Source organism: Amblyomma mixtum, chromosome 2 (assembly GCF_055824585.1).
Source record: "Amblyomma mixtum isolate Tamu chromosome 2, ASM5582458v1, whole genome shotgun sequence".
Classification (NCBI taxonomy): domain Eukaryota; kingdom Metazoa; phylum Arthropoda; class Arachnida; order Ixodida; family Ixodidae; genus Amblyomma; species Amblyomma mixtum.
Genome location: NC_143013.1, coordinates 243589007 through 243614477, shown reverse-complemented (window position 1 = coordinate 243614477; position 25471 = coordinate 243589007). Strand labels below are relative to the sequence as shown.

Here is a 25471-nt window from a genome sequence, read left to right as displayed (position 1 = left end):
CATGAGTGTCAAACCGCTGCTTGCCACAGGGTGGCGTGTCCTCGTCAGGCACTTTTCCGCCTTTTGTCACGTCCCCCAAGACAATAGTTTTGTATTATTGTCTTGAATAAGAATGATTGATTGATTGATTGATTGATTGATTGATTGATTGATTGATTGATTGATTGATTGATTGATTGATTGATAAACAAGAATAAACCCAATCGTGAGTTGAAATGGTGGGCGTCGCGTTTTAAACTCCATATTGTAAATATTTACTCCATCAATATAGAGTGAAAATGTGTTAAATTACCTACTTTACTCCCTGCATCCAATCATCGCGCATAAAGGGAGATTTTCCTCCTTACAACTCTAATTTTTTAATGGAGTTTCTAGGTCTAAATGCACCTCAAGTCCCCAATGAAGTAAAAAAAAAAACAGTTTTGAGCCATCCGTCCCGCCACCTAGCAGGGTTGCTTGGTGGCCCCCTCAGCTGCCTGTCCGTTTCCGCCGCTGGCACTGCGGTAGGAATGAGCTTGACTGAGGATGAATAAACATGACGCCATTTTGAGATTTTATTTCTGTATGTAGTAAGAAATTTTCTCCCTTGTACTCCTAAGTACCTCCCTTGTATAAGGGAGTAAATAACGTGCTTCATTTATATGGAGTAAATAACATCTCATTTCGGGTGTGTGCTAGAGGACAAGCTGTTTACTCCAATTTGGGTGTTGTTTTTTTCTTTGTTAAGAGTGTATACCAGTATTGGCACACACCAGAAGACCGCTGAATCATCTTAAGTAGTTGTAAGGAGCCAGCGCTACACTGCGGCTAGAAAAGAAGCACGGGGTAGGGGACGAAGAAGAAAAAAAGGAAAGTAATACGTGGCAGAGAGAATGTGCGGGGGAGGAGAGGAAGACGGCGGTCGGCGACGGAGGTGGGCGTGTTCTGCTGGCTCCCCGAGTTCCGAGGCTTGGGCCTCAGCCGCAGACGTCCGGGTGACCAGACCCGGATAGCCGTCGTCAGGAGCCTCAGCCATCAGATCCAGGCGCCTCTTTCCCCGCCCAGCCCACAGCTTCTCGACACGTGCCGCCTCTGATATCTCCGCTGCATACCCGGGCTACCTGACCTGGGGGCCGTGCCGGAGCACACAGATGCTGACTATTTTCTATGGCAGCGTTGAGGCCGCCATGGAGAACTCCGCCAACCGGGTGTCAACGAAGGGAACCCGACACGTGCCTAAAGACTGCTCCGACGCCCAGCCACGCCTCCTCGCTCGGTGGTGGTGGTGAAAAACATTTATGGGCAATTAAATTTTTTACAGAAGGGTGATTGGGGTAGGACCCTATTTGCCCTTTCCCCTCACAGTACTAGGTGGAGCCCCTATTCCGGGGCCCCATTGGCAAGCAACGCCGCCCGCGTCCGTTGAACCAAGGCCTTTTGGCTCTTTAGGTCTTGACAGCCGAGCAGGGCCGCCTCCCAGTCCTCTCTGGTGGGGTTGGGGTTGGGGGGGATAGATGGGTTAGATTGACACGCCCAAACCGTGTGGAAGATGTCAGCTACCTCCTCACAGAACTGGCAAGCGCCATCAAAGGATGTATTGAAATGTTTAAGCACCGCCGGGTACAGTACAGTGTTAGTGAGAATTTTGATGAGGAGGCGCTCGTCAGCGCGATCCAGACCCTTACAAGGGGCCGGGTAGCGCCGGTGCTCCTCCTTGTAGTACTCGGTGATTTGTTTCAATGTAATGGCCAGATTGTCTGATTGGGAGTACCCTTCCAAGGACAGGGAGATAGCCCGGGGAGAGAGTGGTGGTGGAAAACATTTATTTACACATGCACTACTGGAGGTATTGCATGAGCTGACCCAGAGGGGGCCAGCCCTTACAAGTACTAGGTGGAGGTCCCTAGTTCGGGACCCCAGTGGCGTCGGCCGCCGCCCGGGCTCGCGCGACCAAGGCCCGTTGGGCCTGCAGGTCAGAGCAGCCGAGCAGGGTCGCCTCCCAGTCCTCCCGGGTTGGGTTGGGGTGAGGGGGGATAGCAGGGTTGGAGGGGCAGGCCCACACCATGTGGTAAATGTCCGAAGACTTCTCCGGACAGTGCGGACAGCTGCCCGGGAAAGAAGGGTCGAAGTGTTTGAGAGCTGCCGGGCACAGAAAAGTATTGGTATACAGGCGAAGCAGAAGCCGCTCCTCCGCCTTTGAGAGACCTTTACACGGGCGGGGATAAAGACCGTGGCCAGATTGATATAGTAAAACAATGTCTTTAAAGGAGTAAGCGGGGAGAGAGTGCGCGGGCGGCCTGATCGGCCTGTTCGTTTCCCTGGAATCCCTGGTGACCGGGGGCCCAAATCAGGTTGCGTGGAGTTGGATCTTCGCATCGGCAGCTATATTCCAGTATGCGCCAGGCAAGCGGGGGAGCCCAGCCCCACTCGTAGTTCCGACAGGCCCCTCGCGAGTCGGTGATGATGTGTTTTGACTTGAGATTCGTGAGAGCCAGAGCAATGGCAATCTCCTCCGCGTGTGTTGCGCTGTAGGCTTTGAAAGTGATCCCGTTAACTGTGTTTGTGTTGTGTACGACTGCGGCCTTGTACCACCCCCCGTGGTGTGGGCCGGCAACGTCCACGTAATATACATGTTCTTGGTTACCATAGTATCGCGCCAACGCTTGCGCGCGCGCCTGGCGTCGACCGCTATGGTCTTCTCTGGACATGTTGCGGGGAAGGGGTTGGACCCGGAGGGCGCGTCTCCAGGGTTCTGGCACTCTTTCCCTTTCCTCAATGTGGCAGTCGTGTTTGATGTGTAGCCGGTCCAAGAGGCGGCGACCGGACGTGGTCTGTGCAAGACGCGTGTATTGGTTGACTAAGTGGGCTTCCCGAAACTCCCGGAATGTGTTCAATACGGCCAATGCCAGAAGCCTCTGGTTGGACGTGGCGACCGGGAGATCGAGAGCCCGCTTGATGAATTTCCGCAGGATGACCTTTAATTGGTCATCATCGTGTTTGCGCAGGTGCAACTAGGGAGTTGAGTAGAGGATTCTACTCGTTACGAAAGCGTGGGCAAGCCGCAGTACATCCTTGCTTTGTAATCCTCCCCGCTTGTTGGAGACCCGGCGGGCCATGCGGCCCACCTGGTCTCCCACCGTGCGAAGTTTGGCTAGGGTGGTGTCGACTCTGCGTTGGTGGTGTATGAAGAGGCCAAGGACGCGGATCTCCTTGGCCTCCCGGATCGGTCCCGAGGGGAGACTGATGCGAAGCGGAGTTGTGTCCCGAGAGGAGGGGCGTAAGTGCACAAATTCTGATTTAGCTGGGGCGCACTGGAGTCCGCAGTAGGCCGCGTAGTCGTCGACTAGGGTCGCCGCTGCTTGCAGGCAGGACTCCATGTGGCCCAGGTTAACTTGCGTGGCCCAGATTGTAATGTCATCCGCATAAAGAGCGTGATGTATCCTGGGCAGAGAAGACAATTTGGAGGGAAGACGAAGCATTGCCAAATTGAAGAGCAGGGGAGACAGGACCGCGCCTTGAGGTGTTCCCCTCGAGCCGATGGTGTATGGCCCGTGTTCCGCATCTTGTATGCGTATATAGGCATGACGGTGTGTAAGAAATTGACTTATGTAATGGAATGTTTTGTGGCCGCAGTTGGTGTTACTGAGGTGGTCCAGGATTACTTCATGTTTGACGTTGTCGAATGCGCCTTTAAGATCCAAGGCCAGGACCACCTTGTCGTTGTGGGGACATTCGACAGGATCTAAAATGTCGTGGTGGAGCTGCAGAAGTATATCCTGTGTTGATTTGTGAGGACGAAAACCGAACATGGTGTCCGCGAAAATGCGCTGTGTTTCGAGATAATCGGAGAGTCTGTCGCGCACCATCGTCTCCGTCAGCTTGCTGACACAAGACGTGAGGGAGATGGTGCGAAGGTTCTCCACATCGATAGGTTTGCCGGCCTTCGGGATGAAGGTCACGAGAGCCGATTTCCAATCGAGAGGAAGAGGAGTCTCTCCGTCCCAAATGCTATCGACGCACCAGGCTCATCACTGGGACACAAAGAAATTTAGGTGTGACTCTTTTTTGACTCTCTTCTCGCCAGTGTTTTGTTTTTCTTTTCTTTTTCCCCCTTGTTCTCTTGTCTCTTGTTTTCTTTTTCCCGTTTCGTTTCAATAATAAAATTAGAGTTTCCTTTCCTGCAAATGCCGCCTCGTTTATTTCTTTCCTTTAACTCATGAATTTTAATGCGTAAATTCCACCTGCAGTCTTACTTCCCCGCAGTAGAAACCAGTTAACTAATTTTTAGTAATTAACTTTTTAAATAGCAGAATTAGGCTTCTAGTTGCAATTACAAACTTGTAGACGGTCGTTAGTAATAGCCATATCAAGTTTTAGAACTTTGAAAACGCGATAACCCTTGGCGCTGTGGGTCGACAAAATTGTTTTTCGACTAGTTACGCGCACTGGAGGGTTTGCTTTGCTTTGCCTACATGCTTTCGAAAGCGCGTGTATTTTCGCATCATGCGGCCGAATTTTGTCGAGCCATAGCGGTGAGAGTAAGCGCGTTTTCGGAATTTTAAAACGTTATATGGCTAATATTAACGACTGGCTACAAATCTCTCGCTGCATCCAGTTGCCTATCTGTGAGGGGTTAAATAGTTAGTTATTAGAAATTAGTTAACGCTCATACTACTTGAGACAATTCACCGGCTTTCTGGTGTCAGCCAACACATTATTACGCCACAAGAGCCATATTTTTATCCCAAAAAACCTATTTCTGAAATTTTTTGAAAGTCTTCCCTGGAACACCTGCTATGTGAAACATAGGCCCGACGACCCACCCACGTTGTGCGTCATTTACTTTAGGAGAAATTCTCAGACAGCAGATATCAAATAAGTTGCCTCACGATGGTTCAACGGCTGTGGCGCTCGGCTGTTGATCCCAAGATCTCAGGTTGGATCCCGGCCGCGGCGGCCGCATTTCGGTGGTGGCGAAGAGCAAAAGCATGCGTGGGCTGTGCGGTGTGAGCGCACGTTGAGAGCCACAGCTGGTTTAAGTTAATCTGGAGTCCTCCACTACAGCGTCCGTGATAGCTGGTCTTAGCTAATCTGGAGTCCTCCACTACAGCGTCCCTGATAGCTGGTCCAAGTTAATCTGGAGTCCTCCACTACAGCGTCCCTGATAGCTGGTTCAAGTTAATCTGGAGTCCTCCACTAAAGCGTCCCTGATAGCACCCATATCGCCTCGACACGTTAAACCCTAGATGTTACTACTAGTATTCAAAATAACGGATGAATAAATTGGTGTGTTTTTTTTTCAGAATCCGAACATTCTGTGTTGCACGCGATGATAATGAGCAAACAAAGGTGGGTGTCTCGCCATGGCTTTTGTGTCTGTTTCAAGTTTGTATCACATCATCATATTTATCTGACATATACCTAAAAAACTTTTCAATCCTATCGATGGTCTCCTTTGCGTTCGACAAGCCTTTTTTCGTTACTTGCAAGAGTATAGCCAGACTTACTGATATCATAAATTTGCTGTGTAGTAGTTGCAGGCAAGTCTCTTTAATACACTAGGTAAGGCTATGAGGGGATCTCTGAAACTGTTGAAGCAAAATCATCCTGCTCTTCGCCTGATGTACTCCATCAGAAATATTCAAGCGTATACATAGCCAATTTATATTAATTTTTAGTTCATTTGGTTTCACGGCTCGTGCCGTTATTCTTATCTTTTTGCCGCGGACAGTTCATTAAAGTGGGTAAAGTGAAAGCGTCTCGCATTAAACCAGATTTTGGATTTTTTTTTTACATACCAATGTCACACAGAGAAGTAAGAGCATAACAAGGTTGACTAAAACCCATCTACGTTCAGGTATTTTTTTCCAAGGGAGGGGGGGGGGGGGGTTGAAACTATTTGTACTCGTCGGAATCGGTTAGATCCGGTCCGAATCGGTTAGGCGTGTTAAGATAAACGCTTAAATCTTTTAACGCATGCGAAATAACATTTGATATGGTATAATGGAAGGGACGATGTACAGTCTTTGTCAGAAGTAACCAGGCTGCATGGTTTGCTTCTAGCTCGTAAAGTGGAGCCTTTAGAGCTTCTCTAAAGCTGAAATGGTTGCTAAAGGTAAGGACTGGGGGTCTTCCTACCTTCCAACAACTTTTGATGTTTAGGAAAGCCACAAGCGCTGCACTGTACAAGCTGGAAGCAAACCATGCAGCCTGGTTACTTTTGACAAAAACTGTACGTCTCCTAATATGGCGTCCAAGAATAGTCACTCTTTACCGTGGCAAATATTTGAAGAGTGAAGTCGCCGTGCGATTAGGCATACTGCTCCCTCCGTGGGTACACATCCTTACGTCATGTCGTCTAAGGCTGGTAATTAGTGTTTTTATTGTATTTTGTATTCATATGCTTTCTAAAAGTCACAGAAATTTAAGACAGCACAAAAAAAAGGGGAAAAAAACAATCCGGATCAAATATAGAACCACAGAAACGAAAGGCCAAGCGTTGCCCGCGTTTCTGCGTTTATATTTCGTTCTCTTGACATTTTTTTTTCTATTTTGCGCTGCCCTGACTTTTCAAGACATGTAACCGACTAGCCCAAACCAGATTTTAGTTGGCTTATTAACACAAAGTGGCCTCATTAAAGACTATATAGTTTGCATCGTATGCTACGATGCGATTCTGCAAGCATGTCACACTCGAGCAACGCAGCACCCTTTGTACCACCAAAAAAAAAATGATTTCCGCATTTATAGACCACGAATCCGGCACGCTTTTGGTAATCTACATTGTAGCATTTTCATTTTCATCTCGCCTGATATGAGCCGTCATTTGTTATCGCCAGCATTTCATCACGTCGACGAATCTTTAATGAAGCAGACGAGACGAATCACCAGTCGCCTTTATTGAGTTTGTCATAATTCTTCGCAGCAGGCGTGTACGTACCTGCAGCAGTTCTCTTTCTCTGCGTAGATTCTGAAGAGGAAGTCTCCCGCCGCGTGCTCCTCATTGGTGTACGGTATGATGCAGAAAGTGCCCGGCGAGAGCTTCAGGCGCTGGCTCACCTCCTTCCGTGACTCGAAGTACTTGGGTTGAAAAACAAGCCGGTCGTAGGTCAGGTACTCACCTGTCAGCGGGGCTGGGCTGCTGTCCGGGTCTTCGACCTAACAAGAAGGTATACATTTCACGTGGTAGCAGCAGACCAGTCAGGCTATATGCCGCCTAACATCAGCGACTAAGCCCAGTAGTGCATGTGAATTGAGTCGCTTGAATCTCGACGTCGGTATTAAGACAAAAAAAATATAAAACGAATATTTGCAAAAAATGCGATAGCGGAGTAGAAAGTATGCAGTTGGGAGCGAATTAATGACAATCGTGCGAAATAGTTCTGCGATAAGAACCTGGAAGTTACTTTTGAGACAGCCGGGATCAAGAAAGATGTTACTCAGTAATACCGCTGCAAACGCATGAGAAGCGGGACAGGGTATCAGGAAAGAAAGAGCTCAGCTGCTCCTACAGTCACGCATCCAACACCCGAACGACTCAGTGACCGCATATGTAGAAGATATGAAGCGCCTTTTTCGACAAGTCGATCCTGACATGGCGGAGGAGAAGAAGGTGGAGCTTTTGATGCGTGGTGCTAAAGAGGCACTTTTCGGCGGTCTCACCCGCAACCCACCAAAGACGGTCGCGGAATTCATCAGTGAAGCAGCCGCGATTGAGAGAACCTTGGAAGCACGAGCCCGTCATTTTCCTCGACTGTCCCAAATGATCTCGACTGCCCTCTCGGATGGCACAGCATTCGGAGGCAACCTGCGGGATGTTATCCGCGAAATTGTACGGGAAGAGCTGCGTCACCTGCTACCATCTTCCAACCAGCCTCAAGTAGCGACCCTTGAGGAAATTGTACACGAAGAAGTGCAGCATGCCCTTGGCACTCCGTCATCTTCACCTCAAGCTGAAGCTACAGCCTAAACCTACGCTGCTGCATTACGCAGTCTTCAGCCCCAACGCGAAAGCCGCATTCCGCCTCTTCAACGTGAACCAGCTGTTCCCGAACGCCGTCCCCCTGCCCCCGCCCGCCTAGGCTACGACCGACGCCCAAGCCCCAGGAAATGCGACGCCTGGAGGACTTCCAACAACCGCCCGCTGTGCTTCCATTGCGGCGAAGCCGGTCATGTACTTCGCCACTGCCCGTACAGACGCATCGGCCTGCGTGGTTGAGCCATCGACGCCCCACGACCATTCCCTGGCCAGCGACCACGGGAAATCGACGACTACCTGCACAGAGGGGAGTACGTGTCGTCAAGCCGTCTTTCCCGCTCGCCATCGCCGTCCACCACACGTTTTGCATCACCGGGCCGCAGCTACGCCGCGGCTGTCCGAGGAAGGTCCCCTAGCCAACGTGGGGGAAACTAAACAAAGCAAACTGTGGAGGACAGGTTGCTTGCCGAGGAAACGACGAAGATCCTCCAGCGACCACGCCGTATGTAGACGCCGCACCTAATACGCCGACGACGCATGCAACAACAGCCTCGACCACGACGCCAACCGCCTTCAAAACGACTCCGTCATCAGGAAGAGCTTCGACCACAGCCCCACCAACAATTCACATATCCGACGAAGCCGTGACCCGACGCCGAAGACGAAATGCAACGCCAGAGCCAGGTCATCCGACTTAGAAATCGTTATCGACGGCCGAAAAGTTACCGCTCTAGTCGACACAGGAGCCGATTATTCGGTGATGAATGGGCCATTCGCTGTGCAGCTTAGGAAAGTAACGATCGCTTGGGACGGCCCTCAAATTCGCACCGCAGGGGGCCACCTCATTACGCCATGAGGACGATGCACAGTGCGAGTGACTCTCAAGGCACATACCTACCCCGCGACCTTCGTAGTGCTACGGCAATGTTCCTGCGAAGTGATCTTGGGCACGGATTTCCTCAATGAGCATCAGGCGATCATCGACCTGCGATCCAAGATGATCACACTTGCCACGGGCGAGACCATCCCATCGATGAGAACTCCGGAACATCACGTTGAGCTTAGTGTCCTGGAGGATCAAGTGAGTGTCTCACCTCGCTCAAGCGTCATCATCACCGTAGGCGCCACGGAAGCGAATAACTGAAGCCATTATCGAGGGGAAAATGCAGTTGCTTCTCGACCGAGGAATCGGCATCGCAAGAGAGGCATCGCACATTTCCGCAAAGGACAAGCCGAAGTACTGCTGACTAACTTCAGCGAAGAATACCGGCACGTTAACAGAGGAACGACGATTGCATTCCTGCACGAAATATCCGACGTACGAGATTTCTTCGCGCTCTCCGACCCATCCGTAGAAGATTTGCCTGACCAAAAGAACTCGCCCTCTTTCGACATAAACCCAGCCCTGCCCCGGAACAGACAAGACCAGATCTGCAATCTCCTTCGAAGCTACAGCGAGTGCTTCGCGTCATCGCCGAAGGTTCGACAAACGCCGATTGCCAAGCATCGCATTATAACCGACCAGCAGCCCGACCTCTGAGCCAAAGCTCCTACCGAATGTCGCCGCGAGAACGACAAGCCATCCGGGACCAAGTGGAAGAAATGCTGCGCGACGACGTTATTCAGCCTTCAAAGCGCCCCTGGGCGCCACCTGTTGTTCTAGTGAGAAAGAAATACGGTGCACTTCGATTGTGCGTTGATTATCGGCGCTTGAACAACATCACAAAGAAGGACGTCTACCCCCTCCCTCGCATCGACGACACACTGGACCGACTCTGCAACGCCAGATATTCCTCATCGATGGACCTGAAGAGCGGCTACTGGAAAATTGAGGTCGATGAAAGAGATCGCGAGAAGACCCTATTCATCACTCCAGATGGCCTCTTCGAGTTCAAGGTGATGCCATTTGGTCTCTGTTCCGCACCAGCCACATTTCAGCGAGTAATGGATACAGTGCTGGCAGGCCTGAAGTGGCAGATTTCTCTGGTATATTTAGATGGCGTCGTTGTCTTCGCCTCGAACTTTGAGGAACACCTAAAAAGGCTTCGAACAGTACTAGACGCAATCAAATCGTCCGGCCTAACTTTGAAAGCAGAGAAGTGCCACTTTGCCTATGAAGACCTGCTGTTTCTAGGCCACATCGTTAGCAAGGAGGGAGTACGGCCAGACCCGCAGAAAACCGCTGCTATAGCAATGTTTCCACGACCAGCCGATAAGAAAGCTGTGCGCAGATTCCTCGGACTGTGCGCGTACTACCGACGATTCGTGAAGAACTTTTCGCGCATCGCCAAGCCACTGACCCACTTGACAAAGGCAGACATGCCATTTAAATGGGAAGCGCCGCAAGTAGAAGCCTTCAAGGAACTTCAGCGTCGTTTACAGTCCCCACCTATCCTCGCGCGCTTCGATGAAAACGCCGAGACTGAAATTCACACAGACGCAAGTAGTGTGGGCCTAGGCGCTGTCCTCGTTCAGAAAATTGACGGAGGGGAGAAGGTCATCGCGTACGCTAGCCGTTCCCTGTCCAAAGCCGAAGCTAATTATTCGACAACTGAGAAGGAGTGTCTTGCCATCATCTGGGCTACGTCAAAATTCGGCCCCTACCTGTACGGACGACCGTTCAAGGTGGTCAGCGATCACCACGCACTGTGCTGGCTCGCCAGTTTGAAGGATCCCTCCGGCCGCCTCGCACAATGGAACCTGCGACTCCAGGAGTTTGATGTAACCGTCGTTTACAAGTCCGGACGCAAGCACTCTGACGCCGACTGCCTGTCACGAGCCCCTGTAGATGCACCGCCGCCGTACGACGTAGAGGACGCCTTCATGGGACCCATCAGCTCCAGCTGTTTTGTACAGCAGCAAAGTGCGGACCCCGACATAAAACGCCTCATCGAATACTTGGAAGGCAAGGTTTGTTCAACCCCCGCCTCGTTCAAGCGAGGATTGTCTTCGTTCTGTTTACAGAACGATGTCCTCGTGAAGAACTTTGCAGCGAAAAAGACAGCCTACCTCCTTGTTGTACCTTTAAGTCTGCGTGGAGAAGTTCTTCAGGCCTCACACGACGAGCCGAAAGCTGAAGGACAGATGAAGGTTCTTCATCTAGCACTTCATCATTCATCTTGAACTTCCCCTTCCAATCTCATCTCGATAAAAATGATAATTTACCCTGCTATAACTACACATAGCCGCGCTACAGTAAGTGCTCTCCTAGACATAATTGGCCTTTACTGGTATTCAAGTTAACTGCGCTGCAGACGCAGCAGTACTCAAAATGTATAATACAAGCCCTAGAAGGCATTTCTGCGCTAAAAAATAGTGTCCGACCTCACTGGCCTTGGTTCATTGTATCCCCATTCCTTGGGATAGTAGCCCGAGACGAAGTCGCTGAGGCACTCCTCAATGAACGGGTGGCGGGCGGGGAAGGCGAAAAAGTTGTTGGTGACCGTGTCGTCGGACGACTGGGCCACCACGGCGTCGCCCACGCCGTCTAGGGCGCGCAAGAAGACGACGTCGGTGTCCACGTACAGCCGCCCACAGACTTAACACGAATGACGGAATGCGTGGCCTAGACTGCCGTCAGCGCCATGAAGCGACAGTCATCGGGTGCGAGATAATGCTCTCGGAATGTTTGCAATGTCTGACGATAGAAGGTGTGAACCGCGGCAGCTTAGCGGGTAGTTCCTGGCTGCCACGATAAGAAAACTACAAAGAGCGTTGCCGGGGTCGTGGAGGCCGAATCAGCGAGCAAAAATCTCTGAAACGCACCCGTGACAAGCGCGCTGTCCACGCGGCGATCAGGCACAAGCGGAAAAGCGGTAAAAGCGACCTGCGCACCACCTGTCGTCAGCCATCGCAAACATACTGAGACCATTGTCTCGCACCAATGACTATCGCTTCGTGGCGCTGACGGCAGTCCAGGCCACGCTTTCCGTCATTCGTGTTAAGTCTGTGGGCGGCTGTATAAGCCGCCGTGCTTCAAGAGCAGAGCCAGCCGGAGGCCGTCGGCCAGGTGCACGACCTCGTAAGGACCGCGCTTGTAGGCCCCCTCGCGGAGCCACAGGCCGAGAGCGGTGTCCTGCGGAAGGAGAGGGGGAGAGGAAGCACCCATAGTCCTCCAATTGTCACATCTCTGACCCCACTTCCCGCATACAGAATGGCAGCACCAATAAGAGCCAATGTTGGGCCACCCTGGGGCCATATTCCATTAACTGTCCATTATAAAACCGCCATTTTGCGTCTGTCTGGTCCTCTTTCATTGGTCACTCAGATATACTCATGGCTTTCAAGCGTCTGTGGAAAGCAACCCCGCCATTGGGTGGTTGGCTGCCGGACCTCACCATTGGCTGGCATTGACTGCGATGTGCAACCACAGGTGATTTGCATCGCATGGCTCTGTCAACAGCAGGCAACCAATGGCAGCCAGTAAGGAGGCCCGTTTGGCTGGGGTCGACAGAGAGCTGCGATGTACCTCAGCAGTGACTGCATATTGTAGTCACTGGGAGCCAATGGTGAGGTCCGGCGGCCAACCATCCAATGGCCGGGTTGCTTTCCACAGGCGCTTGAAAGCCGTGGGTATACCTCGAGGGACCAGTGACCAGTGACCTAGGTCCAGACAGACGTGATATGGTTTTTTTTAAATGGACAGCTTATGGAATACGGCCCCTGGACGCTGCTTCTGAACACCTACATGACGCAAGCGAATTAATGAGTTTAGGGGTCAGTATGAAAACTCTTCCATCTTGTCGAGAGATCGGTTATAATTAAGCGAATAAAATTAGCGCACTTAGGTGGGTGTGCGGCAACATTCTCGAAACGTCGTTTCTGCAATTTTGCTCTGAGAACTTATCATTTATAACAATTGCGTCGAAATCAAGACATACTTTTGTTCAGCCGCGCCCAGAAAGGACAGGCTGGTGAAAACAAGCCAAAAAAAAAATACCGGACGTCTTCATTACCTTAAAATGGTTCATGTAGTTCAAGTAGGCGATGTGCACGTTCGGAAAGGTGCGAAGAAGCCTGAAGAAGCGGCAGGAGGGCGACAGTAGTTTTGAGCTGGCGTGCAGGTAGTGCACCGACCATAGGGGGTGGAGCCGAGACGCTGACTCCACGGCACACGCCGCTCTTGCCCCGATGGTCCGAGTCTCCGACGTTTCCAGAAATAATATCCTTCTTCGTGCATGCTTGTCTTCTCCTCCCAGGAACGCTGCGTCTTCCAAGACTGCAGCGCAAGATGAGAAAGCTTTATCTTATTCCTCTATTCTTGCTCCGAAGGAAAGACTGGGGACAATGTAGCCTTGCCTTATCGTTAAACCCCATAAACCAACCACAAACATAGATTGCTTCTAGACTACTTCCGCGAAGCGAGTACGTGCATTTGGTCGGATCGCTGCCCTAAAGTCTCCTGTGAATCGCATTCAGTGGCAGCCAGTGTAGTCAGGTCCGGTCTCCTGCTGTTGACAGAGCGCTGCGATGCGCCTCACCATTGGCCGCATATCGCATCCAATTTCAGCCAATGGTAAGGTCCGGTCGCCAACTATCCAATGGCCGGGTCGCTTACCACAGACGCTTGAAAGTCCAGGGCTTATCTGAGTGACCGCAGACAGGAGTCCGAACGGACGCAAAATGAGCAACGGATAGTGAATATCTTTTAGAATACTGCCCCAGAGAACATCCCGACCTGTTTTCACGAAGGCGGCATCGAGCATGAAAGGAAATCTTTTAGACCTTTCGACGATGCACGGTGATGAGCAAGAGGCATTCGCCGCTCTGAAATAAAGGGCGCGGTTATCTTCGCGTGCTTCAGATGACAGAAATGATAGTAAATGGTGCGTCTTGTTTCATTTAAAGACCTTGTCGTGCGCGCCGCTAAGTTAATGCATCTCACGTTTAGCCAACAACGTCTTAAAACGGGACGCTGCCGGCAATGACCGTACTAAATCGGCTTTTTGAGTTGGAAGAGCCCTTCCTTTGGCATAGCATTGTCACCGGTGTAGTACATCGGAATACGACTAAGATGTGACAACAAGCAGCCTGGTTAACTAATATCCAATAATTAACTTTGAACTATTACCGTTAGGCTCATTGATCACTGACAGGCGTGTAGCGCGCCGTAAGTAAAGTCCATACCAGTTTTTAAAATTTCGAAAATGCGGTTACCCTCGACGCTGCGGCCGAACAAATTTTCGCTACGTCGCGCCAAAATACATGCACTTTCGAGAAGCTTGCAGGCAAAGCAACCTCTCCAATGGATGCAACTCTCAGAAATACTGAAAATTTCACAGCGGCTAGCGTAACCGCATTTCCGATATTTTAAAAACTAATATGGACATTACTTACGGCGGGCTGCACGCCTGTCAGTAATTAAGGAGCCTAACAGTAATAGTTAAAAGTTAACTATTAAATATCAATCAACCAGCTTCCTAGTTAGCACGTCTTAGCCGTATTCTGAGGTGCTACAGCGGTGACGATGCAATGCCAAAAAAAGCGCTCTGCTAACTCAAAAAAGCCCATTTTCAAAAATTATATAAAGTCTTAGGTGAAACACCCCGTATATCCTGTATGGTTTTTCTTCCTGCCTGTATGTCTCGTATGTGGTTTTTTGTTGTACCGTATGACTGCGGCGCCGCTTGCCCCCTGGGCAAGTTTCTAATAAAGCTGTCGCGGCAAGAATTCAAGAATGTGGGCACCCACGTAAATTTAGACTTAATGAATACCATGATTTATAAACAATTCAACATTGTCATCGATACTTTGCGAAAAATTCCTTACTGTATATACCACATGCAGAATACCACATGCAGAATATCACATGCAGAACTCACACATGTCGTTCCAGCTCGTGTTGAATAATAGGACGCCAAAACACGTGCACGTCAAACAGAGCGCTGGCAGAAGTCGCCTTGGCAGCCGTCCTCCCGCTGTCATGATCTTCTTCTTTCTTATCTTTCCCAAAAGCAATTTCCTCCTCCTCCTCAAAATGTGGCTCGTGGCGGACATTAATTGCTGCCGAAACCCCTGCGCTGACCGCAACGAAAACAAATAAAAAAAAATGGCTTGTCTTCATGTGACCGCGCTAAGCTGGCGTGATCATTCGTTCGTGCAAGAGTATAACTCCGTACGCGAAAGTCGAAATATATTTACTTATTCATTCAAGTTACCCCGTCTTTTGACTAACTATACAAGCACACAAGAGTGAGACGCTAATATTGTCACGTCGGTGTAAGACGCGCTAACGCTCAAGGCGGTTTGGAAGGCTCCCAAGAACGTCCGGGGCCGAGTCCGACGGTGGCGAACTTCGTCCTTTTTCCTTAATGTCCTCACGTCGTCGTCTTGACGCTAGCGCTACTGAAGACGACGACGATATACAAATAATAGGCAGTAAAAAAAAACAAAAGATCCAAAAGGCATAAAACGAAAAAAAAAACGAATGGCGTGAGTTTGTAGGCCAAAAAAGAACAAAAAACAGTTGTTAAAGCGCAGGAACATAGAATTACCCAATAATGACAAAAAAGATTTTCAGAAACAACTAGTCAACCGCTATTTTGGGGGAATTACGCACAGCGCATCTGCCGAAGCGGCGCGTAGCACTACGACCGTGGTTTCAAGATGGACTCTTGCGTAGACGAACCTCCCAACGTTGCACTGCTCCGGTGTTACCGGCATGGGACAGCAAGGTATGCGACGTGTTGTATGCACGCCCTCCGTGGCCGCTTGTTCTGCCAGATGCGCCGCTGCGCATGCAATGTCGCCAACACGATCACTTTGCCAATGAAATGTTAAAAGTGCACTGAAGAGGAATCTGAACTCGTGTTTTTACCGCTGGAACTCGATCTACACGTTCCGAGCGTTCTTGGAAACTTCGAATTATGGCCCTGTGCGGCCGACTTCCCTGATTTAAATCGGATTAACGTTGGGCTCCCGCCTTTCTTTTTTTTTAATTCCCCGCAAATGGTGGGAGGAGTCGACCAACCTTTCACCCAGTCCCGTGGCGGCTTGCCGCTCTGCCATCGGCGGAGTGATACGTAGTGATTGGCGAATAAAAGTGTCCACGCGTATTTTTTTTTCCGTGGGCCTAATTTGCAGCTGTGTAGTCTCTGTCTAGACCCATTTATTCCCGGAAACCTAAAAGAAACAAAAGCGAAAGCAAAGTCGCCACGCGACCGCCTGAAAGGCACACCCTGCGTTGGTCGACTCCTCCTACCGTATGCGGGGATTGAAAAAAAAAAAAAAAGCGGGAGCCAGACGTTAAAGGGACAGTGAGGAGAGCACTATTAATATTTTTTTTATAGCAAAATCCGATAGTTCGTCATTTCATGGCTTTGTTGCCACTTGGCCGGCAGCGAAAGATGCATTTATTTCTAAGAAATTTGGATTCGATGTTGAAAAAGTTTTTCCCGCCGCTCTGATTCAAACTTGGGACTCTCTTATGACGACACATAAGTGACGTCAAACATGACGTGCACATGACGTAACGCAGACTCCGTGATATCTGACGGCCAGCAGTGCGGCCTACGAGCCGAAAAGAAAGCTACCGCCGGCCGCACGTTGAAAGCATCTATCTGCTATTGCGGCCGTCGCTACAGTCGCTTCGTTTGCGTTTGGACCGGCGTTTTGCCAGCGTTAAGATGGATCCCGTTCTCGAAGTCGTCAACGAAGTTCTCGCAAATAGACATCTTTAGCATACCGTGTACCTTGTTATCGTTAGCGGAATACCGGGAGCCCGCCTACCACTGGTGAGCAGGCGCTGATTGGTCCCGATGCTGGAGGCGCGAGCGTAGCTGCCGGGTACGTGGCGCCATCTCGCGACGTCAAGAAGATTTCCGCATGGATTGGCTGCGCCTCAGCGATTCGTGCCTGTCCTGTCCCAGTGTTGCTGCAACCACTGGTTCTAGCAACACTGCCTTGTCCTATGACGTCATGTCGCTTGTACTTGCGAGTTTGGCCTGTGGCGGCGATACCTGTATTTTGGTTCTTGCCCTTTTCTACGTTACAAGAGCTTTGTTGTCAGTATGAGTGACGTTTTTGTAATCAGGAGCTGGTATTCTGTCGATACAAGCCAACTTTAATTTCTTTTCAGTGTCCCAAAATCGGCAGCACAGGGCAATAAATCGAAGTTTCCAAGAATGCTCGGAACGTGTAGATCGAGTCCCTGCGGCAAAAAGACGAGTTCAGATTCCTCTTCAGTGCACCTTTAAGGCGAAAGCCTTTAATGGCTCAAACTCGCGGCGACGGCTCTAACTGTCCGTCCGTCCGTCCGTCCGTCCGTCAGTTACATAAAACGTTTCTGATTTGTGGCGTCTACAACAGATGGCGCCACCCATCCACATGCTACGCCGACTTCCTGCCAACGCATATGCAGTTCTTATCTAGCGCAAGGACGCTGGAGAGTGTTGCGGGAAAGCATTTCGCCTCATCGCGCTTTAAATCACCAAAGTGCTCCCTCGAAAGTTTTGTGCGTGCGTGCTTGCATAAAGATAATTACTGTTTTTGCGAGCCAACCAAACGTCCGCCCATCGCGGTGGCAAAGTTGGTTTGGTGTTCAGGTACTGCGCCTGCAGCAGTTGCAGGATCAATACTAGGCCGTGGTGGCCACATTTCCATGAAGGCATAAGGCTCATGTTTTGTGTGATGTCAGTGCGCAATGAAAAACGTTGGCTGGTAGAAATCGATTCTGAGACCTCCATTACGGGGTTTCATATAGCCTGTGTGCACCGTCGAGACATTGAGCCCCACATATGAAACCATGCCTTAACTATACGTACAAGAACTACTCAAGGTACTTCCTAGCTAATCACGCATGAAAGCAAGCTCTGCGCTAATGTGTAGCGATTTCTGCTACGTGTTACAGTAGAAAAAAATATATTTGACATCAGCTTTGGCAACATATTCCTAGGATGCTGAAATCTTTGAACCATTACATGCTGTAGTTAGGGCGCGAAAATATTATGCTTTTTAAAAATTACAAAATTTTATGAAAAAAATTTGGGGACATAAGACTAAATACATGCATGCAACATAGCGAACTGAGTGACTGAGCAGCGCGGCTTCCAAATTTCCAATCCGTAGGCACTTCGCCGCTGTGGCCGCTCAAGCCGCCGGGAGCGCTAGAAAAGAAGTTCTTGCTAGGTTCTTGCGCCGCTGCGGCAGAAGTAGCTATATCATTTTTGACTTGCATGCGAAGCAGGCTTTAGAGAGTGCTTAACATTTGTTTTTGGCACTGTCTAATGAGTGCTGGGTTTTACTTTCAGGGAGTTTCTTGATAAAGCATTTCCTGGGTTTTCTGGGAGCTCGGCGAAATTCCAGGGTGGTGTAGCATTGATAAATTTAATCGCTACATTTACCGGGCGAGGCTGGTGCACAGGTGCGGTGCTTTTTTGGGCAGCTGGCTTTACCACAGCGTCTTTGAATTGGATTTCGCCTTCGCTTCTTCCTTCAGCTGCTGCGTGGGTGGCCAGTGGAGGGAGGTGAGTTGGCATTGGGTGGCGCTTCTGGAGAGCAAAGGCAGGCTGGGTTTGGTTGAGGTGACGGGGAGGTGCCTGTTGTGTGTTTAAAGTGGAAAGACGGGCTGGTTGGTCTTGGTGCATAGAATGCATTGTTTTTCAGCGTTCGTCCTGCGTGTATCTCCTTTCTTCGTCCTGTGTTTTTTGCGCAAAAAAAATGCATTCTGTTGTGTGGCGTTTCTGGAGGTGGGAGATGGCTTCTCGCTTGGGCTGGAGGCGTCACTTCAACAGACAGCAGATTTTTGGAAAATGACAAGGGGGGGGTACCGAATAAGCACTGCTTTCGAAGTAAAACGTGTGCTAATACAGTTGTTCTTCGTAACATTAAAGCCGAAAGGGCTCCGCCATTTCTTCGTTATTGCCATTGCTTCGCTATAGCGACACTTGATCCAGGCTGCAAATGCCGTGTGCCAGTGGGCTAACCTGCCACCGTCTATTACCGGAACAACAAAGCCAGCGTTTAGTGCGGCGTCGATGTGCGTTGCGTGAGCCTCCAGCAAGCGCACGGAGCGCCCTCTAATGCGGCCGAATATACGTACACCAACCGAATATGTGAGCCTCGCTAGCCCACGCCCTCGCTCCAGCCTGCACGAGTAACAAAGCCTAGAAAATGGGTCCTAGAGGAATATATTCCCAGAGGACAGGGAAAGACCTCGTCATAAAAATATTTAGCTTCTATTTTTAGGTTGGTGAAGCCGATACGAGCCGCTAAGTATGGTGTGTAGCGGCGATTTTGTCACGAGGACCTGTTTTGCTGACTTCGCCGCACAGCTCACGAGCGCGTATGCCACAGCACTTCTTCGCATGACAGGAGTGTCTTGTGGAGAACGCGTACTCTAAAACCAATTTTGATAATGATCGCCACCTGGTGAACGAAAATTCTTGGACGCTTTCATTTACCGTTATTTGGATCTGAGAAACCGGTGGTACCTCGATACCATCAAACTCACCAAGCGCACTGAAAGCGGTTTTAACCGTGCGGCCAAGCTGCGGAAAGAGAAACAGAACTGCACATGGGAAGCACAGCGCTGGGCCGTGTGCAGGTTGGAGAATGGGCGAACAGCCATTTATAAATTTGAATCGATAGGGTAGTGTTGGATGCCGTTATATAATCACATGCTCGGCGCAATATGGCCAGGAGGTTTAACTGGAATATCGGCATATCCAGTTGTAGGAAAATCTTACTTCTTAAAAAAGAGATGTCTGTCATGTGAGCTTCTACTGGAGTTTAGAGGGGAATTGCTATTCCTTCGTTATATCTATTATTTCGCTAAATGCCGTTTTGTTATATCCAGGTTCGTCTCTAGTAAATGGTCCTTTCTGGCAAAAATATCCGAAAAAGGCAAGTATGATTCTTTTTTTTTTAAGTATAACCACAGTTCTAGCTGAACTACTGCTCAAAACATAGATATTGCCCGATTTTTCGTGCCTAAATTCCGGCGTAAAAATCTCTAAAGCGAAACAACACTCAGGAAAAGAAAGCTATGGAGACTGCTAGTCAAAGAAAGCAATCAGAAATTTAAATTGAGGAAGCGAGTCCTATATTAGCCGTAATGTGTGAATTTTAATTGTCAACTAGAATTCGCAGCTCAGTTTTGTTTGTCATTTTCTCTCTCTTGGTTTCCGTTCTTTCAGATCAGCCACCATTTGAGCTGTGTCAGGCAGAATTGCCGTTTTTCTTAATTTTTTTTTCTTGTTGCTTCGATACGTTGACAAAGCAAGGAGAGACAGTTAAAATACTTAGAACCTAAATCGATGAAAATCTTGTCCTACCTTCTTCATCTACTTTCCCTCTGCCTAATTGTAATATTTCATAGCTTTCTGAATCCAGTAATTTCTGCTTACGTCAGGAGGCGTTTATTTTCATTTCGTGTGCAACCTGCAAGGTATACAGGAAGTTTTCTGTTTGCTAAATCGATGTAATAGTTGCGCGCATGTTCGCAGCAAGCGAGCTTCTGCGACCGAAAAAATAAACATACACTCACCTTTTTTTTTATGAAGGTTGAATAGCAGATGCTATGGATTTGCTAAAAGGTTTAAGAGGTTTCGAACCACAGACAGTATTGTGAAGCACGCAACTTAGGCATAAGACGAAGGCATAAAAAGAGGAAATGTATGCGGGACTCTTTTATGCAAACAGCTATGTATGTTCGACAGCCTATGGCGAAAGGAGCGTAAAGCAAGTTTTTTAACTCGGAGGTTTTATGAAAACCAAGAAATTGCGCCAGCCGCATTCAGTGGCTTAGTTTTCAACTAAAACAAAAAGAACCGGTGAGCAGCCGCATGCTTGTTGCGTGCAAGAAGCCTGGTAACGCGAGTAATCTTTCCCCATCGTCTTTCAGCCATCATTGTTTTCGTTTATCAATTTTGCCGTCGCCCCCGCAGTTATCCTGAACACGTGTAGCGCGCTCCTAGCGCAGCCTTGTACCGCAAAAAGACTCACACCAACCGGCACTGAAAACAAAAAGTAAAGCATTGACGGTTCTCAGGCACGATCGGCTCATGCTTCAGGCCGCATCGAAACTACAAAATTTCGCTGATACGTTGTTTCTGGAGGAAGCTTTTTATTACAAATCTACTCCACCTTGGGGGATTCCCCTAAACATTTGACCAACACTGTTCCCACTTCGAGTTATTGATCAATTCGCTCTCGCCCTACCATAAGCTTGCCGTCCCGGTTAGCTCAATTGGTAGAGCGACTGCTCCGGTGTAGCGGTGGTCCCGGGTTCGAACCCCGGACCAGGACGAATTTTTCTTTAACTACGAAGTTTCTGAGAAAGCTGTATAGCTTTCCTTTGTAGCCGTATGGCTGCGCTCGGGTGGATGCCAATGAGTAATTACTCCCTTATTACAAATCTACTCCACCTTGGGGGATTCCCCTAAACATTTGACCAACACTTTGACCAACTTCCGTGTACAGCCGACTGCCGTACCATCAATAACTGTCACGACGGAGGCCCAGCTAGCTCGAATTGTCGTAGGGGATGAATATCACGTTGCATCGGAGGATGTAATGTGATGGAAAGGATAACACTTTATTTGTTATCAGATGTTGAAGCTATCACAGAAACCAATGTTCCTGATCTTCCCGGAGCATCCATTGCAGAAGTCCATTGAGATGGTGCCGCTCAGTCGGTTAGCAGTACATTGTGTACTTGAGCCACTGCAAAAAACAACAAAAAAACAAAAAAAAACGGAGAATAAGAATACATGCTCTTCAGATGAATAGCAGTGGTTGTTGTGGGTTTCGCTTAGGAGAGAATATTTACCTCGTTGCGACTGAGGACAATCGCATTCTCATTGTTCGGATCCAAGTCGCCGTAAATATCTGCGAGAATAAAAAGAAAAAAACCATGACTGAGAGTACAAATCACCGAGGCTCATGCTTCAGGCCGCATCGAAACTACAAAATTTCGCTGATACGTTGTTTCTGGAGGAAGCTTTTTCTCGTCTTAAGACCAGGCTTTAAACCAAGACTCTTCACAACAGACTTTGTGACCACCTTCGATTACTACTTTGGTGGTCGTACTTCGCCGGATAATAAATTCAGAGCTGCTCTTGTGCTTGAATTTATTTCGGAACCTTCCTCTATACGGCGTGATCCACATCCCCCCCCTTTTTTTAGCCCGCAAAGAGTCTTGAGCCATTAAATCTGGTGTTTATTATGCCCTCAGCGCTTTTCATAAAGCCCGTTGCGTAGTTGAACAATTTTTTTTTTGCAACGCAGACTACTTAGAGACTGATGGCTACAAATTACAAACTGCATGAGCGGCCTTTTTTTAGGACAATTGTCGGCAAGTTAACCCGTGTTTCATGCCATACCAACCTATCATGCACATCAGCTTGACGGCACAGGCGATGAAGTCTGAGAGGTTGATCTTGCGGTCGTGGCCGTACCGTAGGACGAGAGCCTTCAGCACGTGCTGGTTCACTCTGTAACCTGTGGCAGGTTGAGAGAAAGCACGAGTTTTAACAAAACCGACGTACGCTGTGCCGAGCAGCGAGGCTTACACATGAAAAAAATGTTGTAGATGTTGTGTCTACAAGCCCCCGGGGCTATCTATTGAAAAACAAAAAAAAGAGATCTTACACAACGCGGGCATGTGGAAGGGCACTGCGTATGCTAAAGGAATCTCCACCATCAAAGCTGTTCTGTGCGTTCGGACTCCGAACGCTCTTTCTAGAATTTCGAGCACGTGTTCCAATGTGTATTCACGGGCTTATTACAGCGTCAACGTGGCAACATCCGGAGCACTGTACCACACTCTAAACACCAATACACCTATATTGGAGTAAAAAGGGGCTAAGCTGTCGTCTAACGAACTCTCTTTTAAGGGTGTGGGCTAGAGGGCAACTTTACTTCATTTTTACTCCTTCTTGTATAGAGTGCATAAAAGGCAACTTTAATCCCTTTTTACTCCTTTCTATTTAGAGTGCATACAGGGCAACATTCGTTTTTACTCTTTTCTATTTAGAGTGCATAGAGGGCAACCTTACTCCCTTTTACTCCTTTCTGTTAAGAGTGCATAAAGGGCAACTTTACTCCCTTTTTACTCCTTTGTTTAGAGTGCAATTTGGTTTAGAGTGCATAAGGCGCAACTTTACACGCTTTTTACTCCTTTCTATTGAGAGTGCATAGAGGGCAACTTTCCTACCTTTTTACTCCTTTCTATTTAGAGTGCATTTTAGTTTAGAGTGCACAAAGGGCAACTTTACTCCCTTCTTACTCCTTTCTGTTTAGAGTGCATAAAGGGCAACTTTGATCCCTTTTTACTCCTCTGTATTTAGAGTGAATAAAGGGCAACTTTAATCCCTTTTTACTCCTCTCTATTTAGAGTGAATAAAGGGCAACTTTAATCCCTTTTTACTCCTCTCTATTTAGAGTGCATACAGGGCAACTTTACTCCCTTACCCCTTTCTGTTTAGAGTGCATTTTGGTTTAGAGTGCATAAAGAGCAACTTTACTCCCTTCTTACCCCTTTCTGTTTAGAGTGCATTTTGGTTTAGAGTGCATAAAGAGCAACTTTAATCCCTTTTTACTCCTCTCTATTTAGAGTGAATAAAGGGCAACTTTAATCCCTTTTTACTCCTCTCTATTTAGAGTGCATACAGGGCAACTTTACTCCCTTACCCCTTTCTGTTTAGAGTGCATTTTGGTTTAGAGTGCATAAAGAGCAACTTTACTCCCTTCTTACCCCTTTCTGTTTAGAGTGCATTTTGGTTTAGAGTGCATAAAGAGCAACTTTACTCCCTTTTCACTCTTTTCCGTTTAAAGTGCATTTTGGTTTAGAGTGCATAAAGAGCAACTTTACTCCCTTCTTACCCCTTTCTGTTTAGAGTGCATTTTGGTTTAGAGTGCATAAAGAGCAACTTTACTCCCTTCTTACCCCTTTCTGTTTAGAGTGCATTTTGGTTTAGAGTGCATAAAGAGCAACTTTACTCCCTTCTTACCCCTTTCTGTTTAGAGTGCATTTTGGTTTAGAGTGCATAAAGAGCAACTTTACTCCCTTCTTACCCCTTTCTGTTTAGAATGCATTTTGGTTGAGTGCATAAAGAGCAACTTTACTCCCTTCTTACCCCTTTCTGTTTAGAGTGCATTTTGGTTTAGAGTGCATAAAGAGCAACTTTACTCCCTTCTTACCCCTTTCTGTTTAGAGTGCATTTTGGTTTAGAGTGCATAAAGAGCAACTTTACTCCCTTCTTACCCCTTTCTGTTTAGAGTGCATTTTGGTTTAGAGTGCATAAAGAGCAACTTTACTCCCTTCTTACCCCTTTCTGTTTAGAGTGCATTTTGGTTTAGAGTGCATAAAGAGCAACTTTACTCCCTTCTTACCCCTTTCTGTTTAGAGTGCATTTTGGTTTAGAGTGCATAAAGAGCAACTTTACTCCCTTCTTACCCCTTTCTGTTTAGAGTGCATTTTGGTTGAGTGCATAAAGAGCAACTTTACTCCCTTCTTACCCCTTTCTGTTTAGAGTGCATTTTGGTTTAGAGTGCATAAAGAGCAACTTTACTCCCTTCTTACCCCTTTCTGTTTAGAGTGCATTTTGGTTTAGAGTGCATAAAGAGCAACTTTACTCCCTTCTTACCCCTTTCTGTTTAGAGTGCATTTTGGTTTAGAGTGCATAAAGAGCAACTTTACTCCCTTCTTACCCCTTTCTGTCTAGAGTGCATTTTGGTTTAGAGTGCATAAAGAGCAACTTTACTCCCTTCTTACCCCTTTCTGTTTAGAGTGCATTTTGATTTAGAGTGCATAAAGAGCAACTTTACTCCCTTCTTACCCCTTTCTGTTTAGAGTGCATTTTGGTTTAGAGTGCATAAAGAGCAACTTTACTCCCTTCTTACCCCTTTCTGTTTAGAGTGCATTTTGGTTTAGAGTGCATAAAGAGCAACTTTACTCCCTTCTTACCCCTTTCTGTTTAGAGTGCATTTTGGTTTAGAGTGCATAAAGAGCAACTTTACTCCCTTCTTACCCCTTTCTGTTTAGAGTGCATTTTGGTTTAGAGTGCATAAAGAGCAACTTTACTCCCTTCTTACCCATTTCTGTTTAGAGTGCATTTTGGTTTAGAGTGCATAAAGAGCAACTTTACTCCCTTCTTACCCCTTTCTGTTTAGAGTGCATTTTGGTTTAGAGTGCATAAAGAGCAACTTTACTCCCTTCTTACCCCTTTCTGTTTAGAGTGCATTTTTGTTTAGAGTGCATAAAGAGCAACTTTACTCCCTTTTCACTCTTTTCCGTTTAAAGTGGATAAAGGGCACCTTTACTCCATTTTTACTCCTTTCTATTTAGAGTGCATTTTGGTTTAGAGTGCATAAAGGGCAACTTTACACCCTTTTTACTCCTTTCTGTTTAGAGTGCATTTTCGTTTAGAGTGCATAAAGAGCAACTTTACTCCCTTCTTACCCCTTTCTGTTTAGAGTGCATTTTGGTTTAGAGTGCATAAAGAGCAACTTTACTCCCTTCTTACCCCTTTCTGTTTAGAGTGCATTTTGGTTTAGAGTGCATAAAGAGCAATT

General features: G+C 48.1%; 2 protein-coding genes across 2 annotated transcripts in view; both read right to left on the bottom strand.

Moving 5' to 3' along the window:
- Positions 1-443: 443 nt before the first annotated feature.
- LOC149363272 (lactosylceramide 4-alpha-galactosyltransferase-like) lies at positions 444-14881 on the bottom strand. The gene is made up of 6 exons (XM_089568448.1): positions 14779-14881; positions 12913-13175; positions 11924-12032; positions 11287-11486; positions 6920-7137; positions 444-498 (listed from the first exon to the last, which is right to left on the bottom strand). The coding sequence occupies exons 1-6, from the start codon at positions 14879-14881 to the stop codon at positions 444-446; spliced, it is 948 nt and encodes a 315-aa protein (XP_089424574.1).
- Positions 14882-21506: 6625 nt separating this feature from the next.
- The window catches only part of LOC149363271 (calpain-A-like), a 71475-nt gene continuing 67510 nt past the window's right edge, over positions 21507-25471 (bottom strand). Inside the window, exons 17-19 of the mRNA XM_089568447.1 lie at positions 22283-22396; positions 21726-21784; positions 21507-21619 (exon numbers count right to left, since the gene is read on the bottom strand). Coding sequence (XP_089424573.1) covers positions 21593-21619; positions 21726-21784; positions 22283-22396 — 200 coding nt within the window. The 3' untranslated portion in view covers positions 21507-21592. The remainder of the gene's footprint in view (positions 21620-21725; positions 21785-22282; positions 22397-25471) is intronic.

Coding starts and splice junctions, on each gene's coding strand:
- LOC149363272 (XM_089568448.1), bottom strand. CDS start 14,881: ATGACAGCGGGAGGACGGCTGCCAAGGCGACTTCTGCCAGCGCTCTGT. Junction 7,138..11,286: donor GATACAATGAACCAAGGCCA/GTGAGGTCGGAC, acceptor CCTTCTTGTTAG/GTCGAAGACCCGGACAGCAG. Junction 499..6,919: donor GAGAAAGAGAACTGCTGCAG/GTACGTACACGC, acceptor TTCCTACCGCAG/TGCCAGCGGCGGAAACGGAC.